Below are 19,818 nucleotides of genomic sequence, written 5' to 3'. Positions count from 1 at the left end.
AATAAGAGGCGCAGCTGTGATGCAGCACACGGTCTGTCTTGAGGATGCGAGTCGTTCGCATCAGGGAAAATGGAAATAAAGTGATTTAATAGAAAAAACTTTCACATTTGCAAATGGACTCAACTACCGCGAACCTTTCACCAACCATGTTTCTGTACCAGCTCAGTGCAAAAAAGAAAGAAAGGGTGGGAAGAAGGGAAAAAAAGGAAGGGAGAAAGAAGGAATGGAAGGGCCCAAGAAAGAAAAAGAAAGAACATTGATCATAGTCCAAAAAAAACTAATCGAATGGTATCCAGATATTTAGTGAGAAAACGCTCTAACAAACCTTATGTCTATATTTGACAACACAATTTATACACTATATACAACACACATATAAAACATGAAAGGCTACAGTAAACATGTGTTTAGTCACATTCTGTCACGTTCATTTCTCCTGGCTGGAAAAAAAACACAGGGTTCGATCAAACTTGAGAAAAAAAGTGAGATGGAATTTCTATTTTTGCTTTATTGCCCTAAAAAGAAGGAGAGTGATGAAGTAATTTATGCTGACATACTCACCCACTTCAGTAAATAATTGAACTCTCTGTCTATGTGACACGGTAATATTCCCTGCTGCAGAAGCACACCACATGGCTTCAGTGAGCAGCCAGGACACCTCCAACTCTGGAACAATTGTGGCCTCATTTTCACTTCAAATACAGGATGAATGCGTAGGAACAGGTGGCAACCCCCACAAATAATAATAATAATAATAACAATAATAATAGTGACAGTGATATTGCTTGTCATATAACACTCTTGTGATCTGGGCAGCATTGAACCTGACACTTCTTCTTGCAATTTGAATTTCCCCACAAATCCCTGTTTTAGAAATTAAAATCCTGAACATAGAAAACTTGCTTGGTCGTCCTCCCTCCAAAGTGGAGTCCAGAGGTGAGTAGGACTGGCCAAAAACCTGACCAACAGAAGGTTACCTGAGCAGAAAGGAGTGTCCTGTGTGAGGAGCCTCCTGCTCCCTCCTCATCACATGAGATGCATGAGCCTCATCTTTAGCCGATGACGTCATCGTCTTGAGATCATAGTTTGGTCATGGAAACTTCTGAAATTTGTCCCGCAGGTTCTTCACAAGGTTGTGTTCTGCTGCAGCCTTGGGTCTGATATGGTGCTGGTCCTGGACGCCAGAGGCTCCGAGCGCTTCCCTCTGTCTGTATTCCTTAGAGTCCTGGTAGGCCCGACACCGGTCCACCACAGCCAGGATGGAGATCTTCTCGCGGCTGGTCGGGGAGCGGATCTGCACGTAGGTTTGCTCCTCCACGTCCGAGTTTTCAGAAGCAGTCTCACATTCCGGCCCCTTGACTGCTTGGGCCGCCACGTGGGGCCGTCCACATGGCAGGTCAAACTCACTGGAGGGTGCGGTGCTCAGGTGGGGGGCTGAACTGGCCCCTCCGTGGATACTTGGCTCTACCTGTGGACCGCGCTCCGGCGTGAAGGAACCCGAAGAGCGGCTTGGTCTCCTTGGACCTAGGGTTGAGTATTTGGAGCGCAGTTCTCGCACGTCAGGCCAGTGGAAGGCTGCAGACTGATGTGCACGAGTGAGGGCCGCTGCTGCATGGAGGCTTCCTCTCTGCACCAGTTCATCTGCTGGAAGGAACAGACGTCAGTATCAACCAGACGCTGCCGCTGTTGAATAAACAGCTTGTGAACGCACCGCGCTGCACATGCTGTCAGTGGAGATCTGCAGCAACGTTAGGAGCTTCGAACGGCGTCTCTAGCTCAAAAGACCAAGATATGCCCTGGTGTCTGTAGCGGCAGTTTGATCTCCTAATTCATTTTCAATGGCAAAATTGTTCACAAACCCTGGAATATCTTGGGAATTCTGGCACCTGGGTCTGAGAAAAGTCATAGCAGGCGATTCTCGGTCGGGTCGCACGTTTTGGCTTTCGAACCATGTCTCTACAGCGAAAGCTCTGAGAGGAGTATCGTGGCGGAAATCTAAACAAAATGGCGCGCAGAAGAACGATATGAGTGGGCGTGTGTCTCAGGAGGACTCACCTGGACTCTCTGCTGACTGGCCGGCTGGAGTGCTTGGGTCCATCTGGATTTCTGGACTTCGTACTGGGACTGCAGGTTTGGACTCTCGGAGCCTTTGACTATAACAACGGGCCAAGTGCAGAACTTTGCTCTCGGCTCTGTCCTCCGCAGCCTCTGACCGCTCGGGGTCCGACTTCACCCAGGGAGCCTGGCGGTCCTGGGGACAGCTGCCCCCTGTCAGGAGGTCTGGCCGTCTGATGAGCAGAGTCGCCTTCACCTCGTCAGCAGTGTTGTCAAGGCTCTGGTTCTGGTCTTGGTGAGTGAGGGATGATGCTGAAGGCTCACTTGCCAGGACCGGTGCAGGGGACGCCATGGTCTGCCAGATCCTGGTGACCTCAGACGAGGGTCTGAGCGCCTCTTCCACAGAGACTGTTGGACCAGATGCTGGAGAGTCCAGTGACTGACTGGCTGGACTCAGTGACTGACTGGACTCTATGGGACCCAGCAGGGCGGCGCCGGAGGCCGAAGCCGAGGAGCCGGCTGAAGCACCCGGCACACGGTTGAAGCGGGTGACTGAGGTCCGGACCAGTCCGGTGGGGATGTGGCTGAGACTCTCCCGCCGCTGCAGGCCCAGGCCGCCGTCCTGGCTGGCCGCACTCTCATAGTAACTCTTTATCTTCCCGATGAGCAGTCGCTCGTGATGCGTCAGGAAAGAGTCCCGCCGTCGCCATCCACCTGAATCAGAGCATCGACGCCGCTCAGGGGATCCGGCGAGGCCGTCCGGGTCGGAGCGCCGCCCACATCCAGGTCCGGCGGCCGGCTCTGGAGCCTGGATGCTCCAGCTGGGCCTCCTGATGCTGCTCAGATGACTGGCAATGTCGCCGGCCTTGTTCAGCACTGAGGGGGGCAGGATCCGGGCTGGGCCCTTCTGCCGCTCATCCTCCTCGTCCTCCTCCTCATCGGAAGATTCTCCACTGCTCAGAGCTCGGGAGTCTCCGGCTGCCAGGGCAGGCTCCTCCACTTCCGTCTCTGGGTCCTCTGGTACTGAGCTCCCTGGAAGGTCCGAGCGACGCGCTGGCTCAACTCCCTCCGTGCACTCAAGCCTAGGGACTGAGCGTCTCTGTAGGGACACGCTTGTTAGAGGTCTGCTCCAGTCCAGGAGGCCTGCTGTGTACCTGAGGAGGTGCTGGCTCCGCCCCCTCCGGCAGTGGGCGTGGCAGTGCAGCTTCCTGCTTCGTGTCCAACACAGAGAGGATGTTAGTGTGGTCACTCATCATTGGCCAGAAAGCAGTGAGTCCCACCTGCTGGAGCACTGTGATGCCATCACCAGGCGCAGCGGAGAGCCACACAAGCAATGCTTTGTTAGTCATGTGACATCTGTCATTTACACCAGTGCCTCTTAACCATAGGGCCGGGGCCCGCCCTAACACTAGATGGCCGCCAAAAGGACTGCCGTGAGACCCTCAGTTTGAATCCATGAGCCACGTATGGCGGCGGCAGTGAGTCACTGAATTGACTTGACAGCTGCAAATCTGTGATAGTGACCAACTATGGAGAAGTTCAATGATAAAGAAAGTGTAAACACTGTTCATGAAAGCACCTGGTGAAGCAGTTTTGAAATGGCAGTGCTTTTATTTGCACTTCACTTATATCTTCTTTGGGGTTTAAATAAAATGTATAATTTTTATTTTATGATATTTCGACAAGGTTTCATTATATTTATTTGATTCAGAATTTTATTCAGCTTTTCCAATTTTCTCTACAATTTGCATCAAGTGTATTTTTTTTCTGTTTTTCTTTAGTAAATCTGATGAACATGACTCGCAACTGATTCTGCTGCTGGTTGGACTTTTCCATGACAAATATCGATGCGATATGCGATATGCGCAAGGTTTCACGTCATTTCCCAAGGTTTTGGTTTCTTTATGCGTAAGTACATTAAATATGGTTGTTGATCACAAATGAAACCATGAGTCGTGAGTCAGCTCTATCACTTGAATTGGGCCCCGAGATCCAAAAGGTTAAGAAGCCCTGCTCTACACCACTATTGAAGTCTGATCACCTGACTGTGGCTCCAGACTGCCCTCTGCTGGTGCCATCGTTCTCACTCGCTCTGGACTGAAGTGATGCCTGGGATGGTCTGATGTCATAAACATGCCGTTAGTGACGTCACAAACCAGTACGTCCTCCACCGAGGACAAAGGCAGCGCCGCGCGTGAAGAACAGGCCGAGGTTGGGGGGGGGCACTCTACATGACATTGCTACTTCAGTGCCGTCACTGAAGAGGGGAGCCAAGTCTCCCGCGAGCAGCCTCGCGCCTGGAGCCACATGGAAGCCAAACATGTTCGTTCTCTCCCCGGCACTCAGTGGCGCCTGGAACGCTACAGATGAGAAACGCCTGTACAACATTCTACGCTGGAGGTGCCTTTTCCCTCAGCAGAGGACGTAAAAGTCCACGGTCCCAACGTCAACATAGGACACCGGGTCGTGCACAGAGATCACATGACCACCGATCTCAACGCTACTCACGGCGCGGACACAAATCCACCGCAGCATCTTTGTCCTAACAAAAACAAAGCGCATGGTGAGTGAAGGCCTGCGGTCCTACAAACGGTGCGGACCTTCTGAGGGATGATGGCCTGGTGGTTCTCCAGAATGATGCGTTTGATGTGATGAGCCCACAGCTCTCTCTCCTCCACGCTTCTGGCCTGATCACATGACACCCTCAGAAGAGCCAAGCAGAGGCGCACAAGCCTGGCGCTCACCTGGACCGTGTGAGGCTTCTTGGGTCTCTTGTAGTGGGTGACGCTGAAGCTGCGAGGGTCCTTGGTGTCGATCAGCATCAGGGTGGAGCACTGAAATGACATTAGTATGTCCCACCGTCATCCCTGACCCCCCCACCAAACCCCACCCTCAGGGAAGAGCGTTTGCTCACAGAGATGTGCGTCTTGTAGATGAAGTGCTCGACGCGACGCCTGGTGATGAGCAACAGCCGCTGGAACAAGAAGAGCGTCCTCTGATGTTTGGCTCCGTGGAGCTTGAAGGATCCTTCCAGAACCAGCTCGCCGTAAGTGGTCAGGTCTGGACCTTTCCAGTTCACCAGCAGGGACTGGACCTCCTGCACAGAGCCCAGGCGGCGGTGGGCGTCAGCAGCAACAGGCTTGGCCGCGAGAGCCGCGGCTACCTGCAGTCGGACCGCGTGCTCGTGCTTCCTCTTCATGTCATTGATGTAGCACGCCACAGCCGTCATGGTGCAAATGGCCTCCTCGATCACCTCGAAGCCTTCGTCGTCCTGCTTGAAGTTTTTGGCGATTTCCTGGGATTGTCATCATCATCATCACCATGAGCGTCATCACACCCACCAGCTTGGCCATCACTGGTCTTGCATCACCTGGAGCAGCAGATGGTACTTCAGGATCCTCTGAACTGGTTTCAGGAGGTAAGAACCCAGAGGCAGCGGCTTCTGCAAGGTGGCCTGTCGATCCCGGAAGAACTTGGCCACAGCTTTATTCCTCATGCAGTCGGTGAGGGCAGCTACAGAACTGCGACACACACACACACACACACACACACACACACACACACACACACAGGGGCGCGAGCGTTAGAACCCCGACTGGCAGGTCCTGGACCCTGCAGCACTCACTTGGGGTAGTTGTTGCAGAACTGCGTGTAGATGGTGAAGTCTTCTCTCTGCACAAACACACCCCGCCGGGTCACACAGATGCACAGAAACTGGTGTCCCGTCAGATGGATTTGCCTTCCTCACTGCAACGTTCCCTCTCTGCTCCTGCCATCTTGTGTGGATCATCTTTCTCTGGGGGAGTTTGCTTGGCATCATCACAACAACTGCTGCCGTCGGGGGAACCATCACAAAACCACCTCTGAAGTGGGTTCATTTAGCCGCTGATGGTGAAGTCGCAGGGATTTTCAGGCAATTTTTGCTGCCGGATATTTTGACTGAACTACATGATGCTGTTTATGAGTAAAGCTTGTGAATACGCCGTGAGCACATGGAGGACTGCAGCTACGTTTGAAGCTTTGAAAGGCGTCTCTAGCTCAAAAGATGGCCGAGCTATGCTCCTCTGGGTGTGTGGCTGCAGAAAATGCAGCCTGTGACCTTTCCCCTACTCTGCAGTGCCGTCGCCACGGCAACGCTTCCCCTCCCACTCCCTCTCACACAAAGCACAGCTGAAAACTGCTGTGTCATTCTGCTTCAGACGGGCCAGTTTCCTACTCCCCGAACAAACAGCCGTATCTCGGAAACCAACGGTGAAAACCGAGCACACCGTGAGAATCTTGAGGCTTTCGTCTCTAACTGACCCAAATTTCATGTGTCTCCAGTCTACGGTTTGGCCAGGATGGCGAGCCAAAAATGAGTAACGTTGCCTCGATTATCGAGCAGCAGCTACTGAGCTCCAATGCATTTTCAGTGGAGGCCAAATGCTGTGATTGCTGCACGTTGGCGACTCTCGCGCAAATTCTGAAAGTGCTACAGTAATTCGGAGCACATTTTACAGTGTGACTACAAAACTGGAGATTTTCATGTTTCTCCGTCGCACTGTTTGGCCACAATCGCAGTTTAGAAACTGGAACATGACTGGATTTCGACTGCTCTGCTCCACTCCAACCAGCTGGATTGCTCTCTCTTTTTGATTTTTGCCAAATGTTGGGTTCTTTGTGGGCAAACGATACGACGTGGCTCCGATCTTTTTGAGGGCGGCAGAGGACAAGTGCGGCTGCATTTTGAGGTTTTCGCTGAGTTTCCAGGCCAACGTTTGGGGGAGCTGTGACTCATTGAAGTAGAGTCAATTTTCTGGAGCGGTGAATCCTCTTCCCATTCATTTTCAATGGGAAAAAGTCATAGCGGGTGATTTCTGGTTGGGCCGCACGTTTTGGCTTTTGAACCGCATCTCTACAGCGAAAGCCAAAAATCCAAACAAAATGGCAGACGCGAAAAACAATCTCGTGAATGCACCTGAGTGGACTAATGAAAGCTGACTTGAATCACTGTACACGGGTCCCTGGTTCCTCCTCGCTTGCATGTGCTGCGCTGGAGGCTGTCCAGTTGTCTCCGTGACTCCTGGAGTCCTGGACTCCCCCCTGTGGCCTGTTTGTCTCCGTGTAGTGACCGGTGTTACCTTGGTGACGAAGCAGCGGGCCACAGCGACCGGGTCTTTGTCACACAAGTCCAAACACTGAAGCAGCTCGCTGAAGGACAAGCACAGACACTGGGTGTCGCTGCAGCAGGTCCCCGTTCATCTGAGGACAAACCTACCTGTTGAACTCGTAGATGTCCTCAATGTTTCCGAACAGACGCACCACCTGATCGGGACTGAGCGAGACCGGAGACTGCTCGATGATGTGAGACAGGTAGTCCTGCACATAGGTAGAAGGTGATCCTCAGAGTCACAGCCACGGGGTCAGGGGGTCACTCACCTCCACGATCATCCGCAGGTCACGCACATACGTCCTCTCTGTCTCGACGATCTCCATGACAACGCGGTCCAGGTAGCTCAGCTGAGAGTCCGACGTCATTTCCACAGGCTCCCCGTCTCACACACGTGCCCAAACACCGTCTGAGATCTGGACCACGTGGAGAGCAAAGGTCAACAGGTGCTTATCTGTTGGAGAGAAGAGAGGTCATGGTCACTGACGTTGACCTCTGTGTCTGTGTCCTCCCAACACCAACCTCTGCACAGGCGACTGTGGTGAGCCGGCGACACGCTGGAGGACCTGGACTCGCGTCACAACACTGACCTGGACAGCTACACTCACGTCTGTGGACACCGTCTCATGCTGGGTCCCCAAACACGGCTCTCCTCCTGAGTTGCTCTGTGACCTTCCAGTCGAGGTGTCCCATGTGAAATCAAAGACAACAGAACGAGTTTTATCGTCTGCAAACCTGTGTGTGTGTGGGGCGATCTAATCTGAAAACAGGATGAGGGACGGTAATCTTGACGGATTAGACACAGCCAATCACATTCTCCACACACACTTTTACTTGACTCAGTCACTGCGGGTGACACACATCATGACACTCACACACGGAGGGAGAACACAACAGGAGTTCCAGCAGCTCACGCTGGGTGGCGCTCAATCGTCTCCTTCCGTCTGGACCGAACCCGACGGGTTGAGTCGCATCAAAAGTGATTCTGGTTGAGAAATCTGCGGTCAAAACCAGGTCACCTCCGCGTTTTGCAGCCCGGGCGTGTGGAAACCGTGTGGTTGGCTGAAGTTCCTCGTGCACTCAAAACAGGCACTTCAGGCTTCAGATTCACGCGCACACAAATACACCGTCATCTGGATTCGTCACGCCAGTGCCCTCTACAGGTCCAACCTGGTACCATCTTCTGACTTGTGACGTTCGTCATGAAAACGATAAAGTAGTCAACAACCATGTCAATGAAATCTGATGAGTTTGGACCTGGACCAAGTCAACCATCCACCAGGCAAACAAAACACAAGGGGTCGTTCCAATGATGAAATTTTAATTTATTGACTTCTTCTGCAGTAAAATAAATACACGTGTCTGTACGACTCATGGGCTGTGTCACCACACAAGGCAGCCCTTCATCAGGTGAGACATCCCAGACTCACTCGTCCAGAACACCAAGGCTCTCGCATTCCCAGAAACATTTAATGATCTTAAAACAATAATTTACATTTTAAAAAGCAGCTAAAAGCTATGTACAATCGCGCGCGTGGCGCCTCAGAAGTCTGCATCCAGCCTGAAGGTGTTGTCACTGGTGCCCGACATCACCCCCATCCTCTGGTACTCGCCCACACGCTTCTCAAAGAAGTTGGTCTTTCCCTCCAGAGAAATGTTCTCCATGAAGTCGAAGGGGTTCTCCACTCGGAACATCTGAGGAAAGAGAGAGCGGCTGGTCAGACACCCAGGTGGGCGGATCCCGCCGGTCAGGTGACGCGGGCGTGTGATGCTCAGAAGGCGGCAGTATCGTGTCTCCACGCCTCCGTCAGGGAACCACTCGTCCTCTGAGCGTCGGCAGTGACACTCGGTCACCATCTCTGACCGATGTACGTACCCCTGCGCAGCTCATCACCACACACACGCTACCGCACGCAGCGACCTGGCAAGGACCTCTGACTCGGTCCTGGCGAGCTGCGGCTGCCTACCTTGGGGAAGCCCAGCTCCATCATCAGTCTGTCGGCCACAAACTCGATGTAGGTCTTCATCATGTCGCAGTTCATCCCGATGAGCTTCACCGGCAGAGCCTGCGTCAGGAACTCCTGCAGGAAGGAGTGGTCACATGACTGAGCCACGGCGGGGCGAGGCGGCCGCACGCACCTGTTCGATCTCCACAGCGTTCCTGATGATGGCGGTGACCGTCTCTGCAGAAGGTTTGTGCAGCAGATGCTTGAACATCAGACAGGCGAAGTCACAGTGGAGGCCCTGAGCACACAGAGAGACATGAAGCGCTGGAGCCACCTCCTGCAGCCTTCTCCCGCCGCTCACCTCGTCTCGGCTGATCAGCTCGTTGGAGAAGGTCAGACCAGGCATCAGACCTCGCTTCTTCAGCCAGAAGATGGCGGCGAAGGAGCCCGAGAAAAAGATGCCTTCCACAGCAGCGAAGGCCACCACCCGCTCCCCTGCACGACCACGGAGGACACGAGTCAGCAACAGCGGCGCCCAGCGCTCAGAGGCGTCCCTCACCGTAGCTGGCGTTCTTGTTGCCGATCCAGTTGAGCGCCCAGTCGGCCTTCTTCTTCACGCAGGGCAGAGTCTCGATGGCGTTGAACAGGTACTCTCTGAGGGGACACGGAGGGGAGAGCGCTCACTGGAGAGCACTGCTGGTCAGGAGGCGTATGGCGCAGTGTGAAAATTAATAATTTGATTTTAGTAATATAAAGGTTTTTTGTATTTTCATTAAGTTAAGCGGTGCTGGACCGCTAGTGACGTTGCATTCAATGTTGTTCTTTTATATGATGTCTGGTAGCAAGTTGCAGCTTCACCAGCCTGTAGATTGGAGCAGTGTGTTGGATCTGCACTTCTCCCACATCCACGTGACTCATCCACATGTTCTGCTGTCAGTCTTGATTTGGCTCCGCCCATAAAGCAAGGACACACTCTCAACACCATTTCTGTGCCATCAGTTTTGAACTCTTAAAAAAGATTTGTAATCTTAAAAAGAAACCTCAAATCGGAAAAATAAACTTTTGAATTTGTAAACTTAAATATAATTGTTAATTTTCACGCCGTGTTGAAAGCTTTTTAAGATACCATGTCACTTTTTTGTATTCAAACCTTAAAACCAGGAAGTGAGAAGCGAAACGTTGGCGATGCTCCATGATGGAGGCGCCACTGCATTCCTGACATCAAAGGTGCGAGTCTCTCACCGCTCTCCATGGTCCTTGATGTAGGTGTCAATCAGGAGACTGTACATCTCAGAGTGGATGTTCTCCATGGCGATCTGGAAGCCGTAGAAACAGCGGGCTTCCGTCACCTGCACCTCCTGGGTGAAGCGCTCCACCTGGTGGCCAAAGAACACGTCAGTCCACTGACGATGATGATGGTGGTAACAAGCACTAAATGGCGCCTCACCAGGTTCTCGTTGACGATGCCGTCGCTGGCCGCAAAGAAGGCCAGCACGTGCGAGATGAAGTACCTCTCCTCGTCCTTCAGGGACTCCCAGTGCTGCAGGTCCTTGGACAAGTCCACCTGCACACAAACACGCGTCACGTTCCTCTGCCGGTCCGCACCGAGCGTCAGCGGCTCTCGGGCTCCTCTACCTCCTCTGCGGTCCAGAAGGAAGCCTCTGCTTTCTTGTACATCTGCCAGATGTCATGGTACTGAATGGGGAAGATGACAAAGCGGCGGGGGTTGTCCTTCAGCAGCGGCTCCGTCTGCCCGCCACCGCTCGCCTTCACCTCTTTGGCCTGGACACACCAGAGAAGCAGGACGTCACACGTCTGGAGAAGAGGGCCGCCAAACCAGGAGGGAACTCTTGTGTCTTCATGTTGCACTGCCTGCTGCGGCGCTACTGACGCGGCTGCTCTGCTCGGACGAGCGCGCGGAGCCGCGAGCGTAAGGCAACTCTTTGTTATTGTTACTCACTTCACTGCTGTGGACACAATCGAATACCGAGCCGCTCAATGTTGACAGACCAATACAGTCGAGCACCGAGCACTCGAGCCAATCTACCGCAGGAACAGCGAAGTAAGTTGTGCTCAAGTCCAACTCGACCGTTTGTGTGCCACAGCAATGAATGGTGATCCAGAACCTCTGGGTACTGCGTTCTTGGATCGGAACTTACCGGAGCGTCCTTGAAGATCTTCCGCGCGGTTTTGGAGGCCAGGACGCGGGAAGAACTGAGACTCGGAGGCTGGAAGAGACGAGACGACCACCGTCAGTTGGCGTGGAGGCTTCGAGAGGAGAAAAGTCGCTCAGTGGGTCAGAGCTGGCCACTCACCGTGTTTTCTTTGTTCAGCGACAGTTTGTTCATCTCGCTGCTCACGTTGTTCTCCTTCTGGACGGAGAGAACAGAGCGGCTGGACATCATCGTTTCTGCTGTGGTGCGGACAATTTTGGAGGAGGAAGCGCGGAAAACTGGAGGGAAGCAGCTCGGACGGCGGTGAACGCAGGAGGGCGACGAGAGAAGCAGAGACTGAAGCGCCGTCTTCGCCTGGCCAGCGTTTTATTGAAACGTTGGCGCGCGAATTCTCTGGTCCAATCGGAGGCATTCTTCCGCGGTGCTCTTTAAACACACGTAGCCTGGCAGCCAATCAGATGCGCGCTGCGTTCAAGCGCGAGTAAAAACGGTGGGGGATTACAGCCTTTGTTGTCAGCTTACGAAATTGTACTAAAAGAAAAACAAAAGCATTTCCTGTGCTCAACTGAGGCCGAATGTTCTATGGCTAAAATAGATCTATAGAGGGGTGAAGTTCAATATTTTATTAAATCAGATACAGGTGCGATGCTGGGGATAGAAGTCGTCTGACTTGGTTGTGAGTTTAACGTTTGGCTGCGGGCCGCAGTTTGAGTCGAAATTCCCAACAAACTAACGTAACTTGCCGTCAACAGCTCGGATATAAGTCACACTTCGGTGCAGACACGGGCTGGCCAAACAACGATGTTCATCGCGTGCCTTGAACTCGTCGATATTGCTCATTGAAAATGTGTATGCATCCCAATCTTGGCGCCAAAAATTCGCGGCAGCAGCTGTTCGTTACGTCACGGATGGTTCTTCTTCTCTTACAGAATAAGAAGTCCACCGCTGCCCTCCACTGGCGGGTTCTGTAGTGCGGCACACAGTTCGGCCGTCGAGGCGTGTTTTGGAATGTCAACTTTGTTCACTAACTCGAACGACTCGGCCCAGTTGTAAGTTCTGTTCGTGGGCGGGACGCGCTCGGCCTTCTCTCCCTGGATGGTTATTGCAGAGAAGATGTGTAGAACCGCTTGTGATCCACTTCCGGTCCCGGGGGTTGATGCTGCTGCAGAGTTCCACCGTATGTGCTGCACGATTATGAGGCAGAAGGAGTGTTGTGCTCCTAATCTGAGGCCAGAGGTTTCGCTCAGGAAATTAACGAAACATTACCGTAATGTTTAGAAAGAAGGAGCACTTCAGATGAACGGCGGCTCGCGTGACCGCAGTGAGTCTGGGAGTCGTGACCTGGACTCGTTCAGGGCCTGATGAGAAGCAAAGTGATTCACATAAACCACGGCGACACAGAAGGAGGACGGGCGCATCTACATCGGGGAGAAACGCACGGCGGAAAAAGGTTTACGTTTTGACGCTGCTTGTTAAAAAATAATGAAACGTGAGCCAAAGGCGCTGAAATCCTAAAATGGTTCTTCAATCAGCTTTATTTTAGTCATGACACCTTTGGTATGTTAAAATGATCCCGGAAAAGCCGCGTCGGTGAAACGCTGTCACCAAGTTTTCATCCCTCGAAAAACTGGAAGCCGAGAAAACAATTGACCTTCACCGGATGCCGTACTGACGACATGCCGTGCAGCAGCATTGGTTCCGCCATGTAGCGTTTCTGACCGGCCGCCGTTCGCGGTGGCACCGCGAGGAACACGACATGACCTCTGAAGATGAAACCGTCATGACAGAAGAGACGGACGGCTCGGAACGAGTTCTGCCGCTCAAAGGTAAGAAAAGATGGACTGGTCTCTGAGAAACCTCAAATCTGACGCCTGCAGTGTGACGTCACCGCGATGACGCTCCGATTACGATATGTGCCGTTAAGTTTGTGTTGACGGTCGGTGCTGAGAGAGCGCGGTGAAATGTCTCGCTTCCGTGTTGACATGTGGTGGTCTGACGATGCAGATGTCTCCCGTCTGAACACGTGACATGAGCGCGAGCCTGGCACCTCTGGGTGAAGCAGTTTAACTTGGCAGGTTCAACCGCAGAGAGGCACGTCAATCTCTTGCGTCTCTTCAGACCTGCTGAACCCTGAGAAACCCAGCCGTGTGTCCCGGTAACGTGCGTGACATCATCATCATCATCATCATCAGTTGCCTCCCGGACAGACGGACACTTTATTGATCTCCACAGTGCAGAGCACAAACCATGGCTCGTGCAAAATGACTCTACACAGAATAAAAACACAAAGGTAACAGTGCTGAGTAGGGACAGGTGATATGGACCAAAAAAGTTATCTCAGTTAATGTTATCATTTCAGCGATAGCGATAAATCCATGTTCCTTCTCTTCCATGTGTTGGACACTACAGTCTCTCTTGACACTGTTTGATGATGGAACTCAGGAGTGGAGTTTGTCTCCAACATCATGATCTGTTGATGTTTCAATAGAACAGTGAACTCAGTGCAGAGATGAGAAACTCAATGTTTCAGGTCTCTGGTAGAAGCCGCTGGTGCCAGCTTTATTTAGTGGTTAAACGTCTGCTGTATCTCATGTCTCTGAACAGTTGACTTGAACTATGGAGCAGTCTGGACACATTTCCTAGATGCTACTGAAGAAACATTAGAAATCAGGTGAAGAAATGATCATAGAGTCAGATTCTATTCTCCAGATCATGGTACAAACTCTCAGTCCTTTGTCTTGTGTGATGAAAAACCTTCTCACAATTCTCTCTCCTAAAATGCCTGTTTTCCATGGCCTTATTGAAGATTTCACTCATACTTTGATGCTTTAGAATTTGTTGATGGTCCCCAACTGATGGAGGCTCGTAGCATTAGCGCTGCCTGTGAGAGTGTGTCCTCCATCAGTGAAGCCTAATGGGGACGTGGAAGTGGACGCTGCCGCCAATATCCAACTATTTTCACCTTGGCAGCAGGAGACCTGCATGTGTTGATGTGAACCAAGGCAGACGAGCGCGTCAGAGAACCTATGAGGACCACTCCATCTTATAAATAAACAGGGATCCAGAGACTCAGAGTCGACCAGTGTTATGATCAAAGGTTCCAGACCAGGGTCTCATGTGGAAGGCCTTCTCTGCGCAGGTGTGGCCTTCCTGACCACGGTGGCGTCTGCGGGGGTGATCGCAGGATTCGGCTCCACACTGGCACTTGCCAAGAAGAAAAGTCCTGACTGGTTCAACAAGGTGAGGAAGAGGACACCTTTGACTCCCTCACTGTCTTGACTTGCTTTCCACTTCCATCTCTGACTCTGTCTTGCTCCTAGTTAAGACATGGTATTCAGCAACAGCTGCTGGACAGTGGAGGGCCTGGCTCTCTTCTTCTGGCTCCGTGCGACAACTGTGACGTGCCAGTTTGTGTTGCGTAACCCACTTTCCCGTTTCATTCTCAACTCAGGGCGTCGTGGCGTCCGCCACCGTCCCAGAGAGCGGTGCGTCTCTTGCCCTCCGTGCCCTTGGTTGGGGGTCCCTCTTCGCCTGGGGTGGAGTTGGACTCTTGGGCGCCACCGTGTGGTTGCTCCTGGACGTTGACAGCGTGAGTCACACACTGAGTGTGCATTTCACCAAGAGACTGATACGTCCGCTCTCCTCTTGTCGTGCAGTTGTCGGAGTTCCGCCACAAGATGGCGACCTTCTTCCCGTCCATTCCCAAGTCCAACACAGCTGCTTCATCCGAACCTCTGGACTGGGAGTCTGTGATTGCAGCCAAACCAAAGTGACTGTAGAACTGAGGTGGCGGCGCCCTCATCTGGGTGACTTGCACTTGTGTCGGAGAAATAAAGCTATCTACCAGAGTTTGCACGCACTGCGGCCCAAGTGGTTGATGGCTGCAGCTGCCTGTCTTCACTTGGGGCAGGTCTCCATGCTGAGGCTGGTCCATGCATGAGCCAAGCCATTTGGGTCTGTTGGTTCACTCTGCGATGTGAAATGATGATCGTGATGGTGACTTGTCAGTGGAAGGTGCTAGTGAGAAGCTCTGAGTCAGACAGAAATGATTGGTTAAACGCATGCCTCGTTGCGCTGCCGTCTTCTTCTTGTCACGGTGATGTTCCGCTGACAGTTGGAGCTCTTCTCCGACATCCAGGGAGCTGGAGGTGACGTGTAGTCACATGTGTCCACAGTGTCTGCTCTTAGTGTGGGTGAGGACGACTGGTGGAGCGTCATGGGGTGTTAAGATGCAGCCACACAGTTGAGGAAACGCACAGGTCACCATAGTAACACGTTCTAAATAAAGCTTCACTGTCATGGCCCCCCACAGTTGTTGTGACTGGCGCTGGGTTTGTGTCGTCACTGCTGGATCACGGAGGCTGCCTCCGTCTGGCAGAGATGGAAGTCAACACTGAAGACAGTCCTCCATTCTTCCGCGCGATCACCGCGATGATCTCGACATGATTGTTGCAGAGTTTCTGAATGGCAGTGATGGGCAAATGACACCGAAGCTTTGGAGCGTGTGTCACTCTTCCTGACGTGGAGTGATTCGAACTACTGTGTGGGACCTTATCAAAAGATCCATGTCATGTGATCGATGACGTCGCCAGCTTCGCGCTTCATTGCTTCAAAATGTTTCAAGGCTTCTTACTGGCTCATTGCCTTTCAATGCGTTCTGAACCAAATGGCAGCCCATCATTTCTGAAGGTTTTCCTTATAAAAACAAACTTCACAGACGGGATACAATGTTTCTCAATCCAAGCACCATGATCATTGTCATAGCAGGAGGAATATCTAATCCTGTTCGTGACCTGCAGTGCAGTGTTTTACATAAAGCTTTTTACATTTGCCTCTCAATATGATCTGCATTTATTATTTGCGTTAATCTGGAATCTACTTAAGTGTGTGGGGGAGCATCTGCATGTGTGATTGTAATGATTATGTTAATATGATTTGGTATGAATGAACAAAACACTTGAAGGGCCACACAGACCGTTCTGAACTTTTATTGCTGTCATAACCACTTGTCATGGCTTCAGTCGTCCACCCGATGTCACCGCCACTGACGTTTTGAAGCTTCGCACTATTTCCGGCACAGTAGTCAGGAAAGCCTCGGTGCGTCACCAGTGGTCACTTGTCCATCACTGCTGAATGGCTGAAAACAAAATGCTGGCGTCAGCAGTAAGTGGACTGAGCTGAGCTGTTCTACGTCCTCTGGAGTGACACTGCCACCTGTCTTCGCGGAGGAGACACTGCGCCTTCATCTGTCAACACTCGAACCCCTGTCTTGGCGCTTGCTCTTTAATAACCCAGCAGCAGCTGAGCAAGCGCTTGACACTGGCTCCTGCAGCGGCGGCACGCGCGGAGCCCACATCTCAGTCCACAGTCTGCTGCTCTCAGGTCGATGAGCTCGTCAGCCTTGACTGACAGCTTCATTAATTGGCTGAGCTGCAACATCAGCGCTTCATCCGCAAGAGGAAGTGACAGGATGATTGACGGCCAGAGGATCCGCCTACAAGCAGTGTGTGAGAGGGGGCTGAGGGGGAGGGCGTGTGTGTCGGAGCGTGTCGGGCAGATGATGGGAAATTAGCCTCTGGCTCGCCTCGCTCCGACACCAGGAAACAATGGAGTGGACTTCCACACGCTCGGATTTGGAGCCGGCTCTGGCTAGAGCTAGACGTCCCAGCTAGGCAGGGAGCCTGCTGCCTCACACATACTCCTGCCTGCTGTAACTGGATGGCTTGCGGTCCCACTCCTGGACCCAACCCACCTTGTGTCTGACCCTGGGACTCGCTGTCCTCCGGCGCTGATGCAGCACGAAGCAGTCCGGCTCCGCGGGCTCCGGCCGCTGCGTTCTCCCCCCCGGACAGGACAGACAGAAGATGAGGCCCCCTGCCAGGAGGAAGCCGGACGACAGGAAGGTGAGGCACAGAGCCGCCCCGGGCTGGTACTTGCTGCTGTCCGGCAGGTCGGAGGTCAGGAAGGCCCTGACGACCTCCCTGGTGAACCAGGAGGCCGGACCCAGGCACAGGCCGCCGGCCAGGACGAAGCAGCCGCCGGCAGCCACGGCCGTGCGGCCCTTGGCCCTCGGCCCTCCGCCCCAGCGCGTGCACTTGAGCCCCAGCGAAGCCAGGCAGATCCCAAAGATGGAGACGGTGCAGGTGAGCACCATGGCCGCACGGGTGGCCTGCAGGTAGGCGGGCAGAGAGGGCGCCGCGTTCTTCATGCTGCAGCTGAAGATCCCAGCGCTGTGCCACACGCAGTCCATCCACAGACCCTGCATCATGACGCTGGACCAGGCGGGGGCACTCACCTGCCAGTTGGGCAGGACGGTGGCCAGGGTGACGCCCAGGAGACCCACCAGGGCCAGGGCGAACGCCAGCAGCTGCAGGGCGGCCGGCAGCATGGCTCACTGGCCCCGCAGAGCCGGCCCTGCAGAGAGGAGGGGAGCCGGAGAGCGTGACGCACACACACATGCACATGCACACGCCGGCTCTGCCGTGACCACAGGCGACGCAGTGGTGGACCTCACCTGCAGCACCAGCCAGGACAGAGCCTCTTCCATCCATTCTGTCCAACGGCTGTGGGTCTTCTGCCGCTCCTGGTCCTGGACCTGAAGGTCACGTACGCCGACGTTTGGTACCACGCTACCAGTCACGGTGGCTGGGGGGTTTCATGAGTGTGTCCCCGGGAGCAGGCGCCGCCGCCGAACCTCTGGGACGGCTGCCTGACCGAGGTGTCGCGTTTGAGAAAGTCGCCCTCTGCACCACGTTGATAAGAACCCTGGACCCCCCGCCCCTCCCGCCCCATCCACCTCCGAAGCCCCGCCCACCGCTACCCCCAGCCAGGGCTCACCAGAGCGTGCAGTCCATCAGAGCCTGTTATCACCAGCATCCCCCAGCAGGCTCTTATCTACCTGCCACACGCGCCACGCAGACACCAGCCAATCATCTGATGCTGGGACGAGACGCACACACACACACACACGCACGTGAGCACACACGCACACCCACATGCACACACACACACACACACTCTGACGTTTGTGTGTCTGAACAGCAATGATGACATCATCACCAGGAAAACTGGCGCCGTCTCCATTTGTACATCCTCTGTGTACTGGCACGGTCATGTGACACGGCGGTGGTCATGTGACATTGCCGCAGTAACTGTTTCACACTTTAATTCCTGCTCATGATGACGTCAAAACAACTCTTCACTTCCTGGTCATGTGACAGAGAGCATGTGTGAGAGATGGTGCTTCTCCATGCCTCCGTCACCGTCCACTTTACCAGACCCACCGGACGGTTTCTTCAACAGACCTGGCATTGGCATTGGCAACAGTTTGGTGGTGAACGGAGGAAGTGATGAGCACAGACTCGAACCCTCGGACTGGACTCACTCTTGGAACGGAACTGGTCCAGGAGCTGTCACGACTCTGTCCACGCCACAGGGGGCGCTGTTCTCCTACTGTTGCCGTAGCATTTTTGTCTTGGTCCACTGACAGCCAAACCAGACAGCAGTGATCATGCAGCTTGCCACACACACACACACACACACAGAGAGAGAGAGAGAGAGAGAGAAAGGAGAGAGAGAAGAGAGAGAGAAGAGAGAGTGAGAGAAGAGAGAGAAAGTCCCACTGACCTTTGACCCTCCTGCTGGTGAGACGATGCTCTGAGAGTCGAGCCCAGCTGGGGGCGCCAGTGAGCCAAAGTTAGTGCCCTCTGGTCGTTGCTCGGCAACAGAGGCTCATTCCTGGGTCAGCTGACCTCTGACCTGACACATCTGGACGTTCATCAGGTGAAGTGCTGTTTCTATTTTGGGAGGGTGAAGAGGCTCTCAGGGTGGAGTGCATCAGTGGAGTCTGGCGTGTATTCAGGAGCCCAGGAGGCGCGGCCCCTCCTCACCTGGCTCCTGCTGCCACCAACAGGCAACACTGACGCTTCAATATGGATGTGGACAGAAGGTCAGCGCTTCCCTCTGTGTCCCAGTGTGTGTTTGAGTAAATATTCATCAGGGTTGTAAGCGTGTGTGGGAGGATTAGCTGAGACGGTCAAGAGCCACTGTGGCACAGCGCCACGTCCCTGGGACCATGAACACACACGGACGTCTCTCTCTCTCCTCGTGGGGACCTCATGGCTGACCCGAACCTGGACTCTGAACCAAACTGGAACCCAGCTAGCATTGGTGGGGTCATGCCAAATGGTCCCCGCAATGGCGTGGGGTCCTCATAAGCATGTGTTCTGTCATGAATCGGTGCCCACAAGTGAGGCTGAAGCGTGCACACGCACACAGGTTCTGCTAATCAGCTGCTTCTGAGTCGGGTCAGGCCGCTGGTTTGGAGGGAGAATGTGGCGCGGTCATGTGACCCGCGCTGCTGTGGCCGCTGCAGGTCGCGCCCTGCCTCACTGCCCTGGGGAGTCTTCAGCACATCATCTCAGCCGATCCACACGTGGCGGTCTAGGTGGACCCCGTCCGGCTCCAGGTGTGTGTGTGTGTGTGTGTGTGTGTG

The 19,818-nt window shown here is 53.6% G+C and overlaps 4 protein-coding genes across 15 annotated transcripts; 1 reads left to right on the top strand and 3 right to left on the bottom strand.

The window, feature by feature from the left end:
- Positions 1 to 144: 144 nt before the first annotated feature.
- LOC128768764 (pleckstrin homology domain-containing family G member 3-like) lies at positions 145 to 7,983 on the bottom strand. Of its 12 annotated transcripts, XM_053881910.1 has the most exons (15): positions 7,727 to 7,982; positions 7,474 to 7,658; positions 7,313 to 7,413; positions 7,176 to 7,245; positions 5,681 to 5,727; positions 5,426 to 5,576; positions 5,219 to 5,350; positions 4,970 to 5,152; positions 4,800 to 4,889; positions 4,656 to 4,742; positions 4,564 to 4,597; positions 4,097 to 4,174; positions 3,210 to 3,346; positions 2,056 to 3,154; positions 145 to 1,644 (listed from the first exon to the last, which is right to left on the bottom strand). In XM_053881910.1, exons 2-15 carry the CDS (start codon positions 7,570 to 7,572, stop codon positions 1,091 to 1,093), a joined length of 2,862 nt encoding a protein of 953 aa, XP_053737885.1. In that variant the 5' UTR covers positions 7,573 to 7,658; positions 7,727 to 7,982; the 3' UTR covers positions 145 to 1,090. The 12 variants fall into 12 exon arrangements, with proteins under 12 accessions (XP_053737885.1, XP_053737881.1, XP_053737882.1 ...); XM_053881906.1 differs by having other exon boundaries at positions 4,970 to 5,350; XM_053881907.1 differs by having other exon boundaries at positions 4,656 to 4,889.
- Positions 7,984 to 8,542: 559 nt separating this feature from the next.
- On the bottom strand, positions 8,543 to 11,657 carry LOC128768795 (ribonucleoside-diphosphate reductase subunit M2). The gene is made up of 10 exons (XM_053881969.1): positions 11,466 to 11,657; positions 11,310 to 11,378; positions 10,786 to 10,932; positions 10,598 to 10,714; positions 10,393 to 10,526; positions 9,710 to 9,804; positions 9,512 to 9,645; positions 9,344 to 9,448; positions 9,172 to 9,285; positions 8,543 to 8,899 (listed from the first exon to the last, which is right to left on the bottom strand). The coding sequence occupies exons 1-10, from the start codon at positions 11,553 to 11,555 to the stop codon at positions 8,747 to 8,749; spliced, it is 1,158 nt and encodes a 385-aa protein (XP_053737944.1). The 5' UTR covers positions 11,556 to 11,657; the 3' UTR covers positions 8,543 to 8,746.
- Positions 11,658 to 12,535: 878 nt separating this feature from the next.
- On the top strand, positions 12,536 to 16,297 carry tmem242 (transmembrane protein 242). Its single transcript, XM_053882021.1, has 4 exons — positions 12,536 to 13,150; positions 14,464 to 14,564; positions 14,776 to 14,913; positions 14,981 to 16,297. Exons 1-4 carry the CDS (start codon positions 13,081 to 13,083, stop codon positions 15,095 to 15,097), a joined length of 426 nt encoding a protein of 141 aa, XP_053737996.1. The 5' UTR covers positions 12,536 to 13,080; the 3' UTR covers positions 15,098 to 16,297.
- A 716-nt stretch (positions 16,298 to 17,013) lies between these two features.
- Positions 17,014 to 17,965, bottom strand: LOC128768580 (claudin-20-like). The gene is made up of 2 exons (XM_053881541.1): positions 17,839 to 17,965; positions 17,014 to 17,738 (listed from the first exon to the last, which is right to left on the bottom strand). The coding sequence occupies exon 2, from the start codon at positions 17,710 to 17,712 to the stop codon at positions 17,014 to 17,016; it is 699 nt and encodes a 232-aa protein (XP_053737516.1). The 5' UTR covers positions 17,713 to 17,738; positions 17,839 to 17,965.
- Between the last annotated feature and the right edge of the window lie 1,853 nt (positions 17,966 to 19,818).

This window comes from Synchiropus splendidus, chromosome 12, assembly GCF_027744825.2.
Source record: "Synchiropus splendidus isolate RoL2022-P1 chromosome 12, RoL_Sspl_1.0, whole genome shotgun sequence".
Classification (NCBI taxonomy): Eukaryota; Metazoa; Chordata; class Actinopteri; order Syngnathiformes; family Callionymidae; genus Synchiropus; species Synchiropus splendidus.
The sequence above is the reverse complement of the archived record's forward strand: the minus strand, read 5'-3'. Positions and strand labels throughout refer to the sequence as shown.

Excerpts from the sequence above, each read along its gene's own strand:
- LOC128768764 (XM_053881903.1), bottom strand. The coding sequence starts at position 7,572 with ATGACGTCGGACTCTCAGCTGAGCTACCTGGACCGCGTTGTCATGGAG. Across the intron at positions 4,598-4,655 it reads AGGCCATCATCCCTCAGAAG|GACAAAGATGCTGCGGTGGA; the intron begins GTCCGCACCGTT and ends TGTTTTTGTTAG. Across the intron at positions 3,347-4,096 it reads CAGTCTGGAGCCACAGTCAG|TGCTCCAGCAGGTGGGACTC; the intron begins GTGATCAGACTT and ends ATGGCATCACAG.
- LOC128768795 (XM_053881969.1), bottom strand. The coding sequence starts at position 11,555 with ATGATGTCCAGCCGCTCTGTTCTCTCCGTCCAGAAGGAGAACAACGTG. Across the intron at positions 11,379-11,465 it reads CGCTGAACAAAGAAAACACG|CCTCCGAGTCTCAGTTCTTC; the intron begins GTGAGTGGCCAG and ends CGTCTCTTCCAG. Across the intron at positions 9,449-9,511 it reads AGCTGATCAGCCGAGACGAG|GGCCTCCACTGTGACTTCGC; the intron begins GTGAGCGGCGGG and ends CTGTGTGCTCAG.
- tmem242 (XM_053882021.1), top strand. The coding sequence starts at position 13,081 with ATGACCTCTGAAGATGAAACCGTCATGACAGAAGAGACGGACGGCTCG. Across the intron at positions 13,151-14,463 it reads ACGAGTTCTGCCGCTCAAAG|GTGTGGCCTTCCTGACCACG; the intron begins GTAAGAAAAGAT and ends TTCTCTGCGCAG. Across the intron at positions 14,914-14,980 it reads TGCTCCTGGACGTTGACAGC|TTGTCGGAGTTCCGCCACAA; the intron begins GTGAGTCACACA and ends CTTGTCGTGCAG.
- LOC128768580 (XM_053881541.1), bottom strand. The coding sequence starts at position 17,712 with ATGCTGCCGGCCGCCCTGCAGCTGCTGGCGTTCGCCCTGGCCCTGGTG.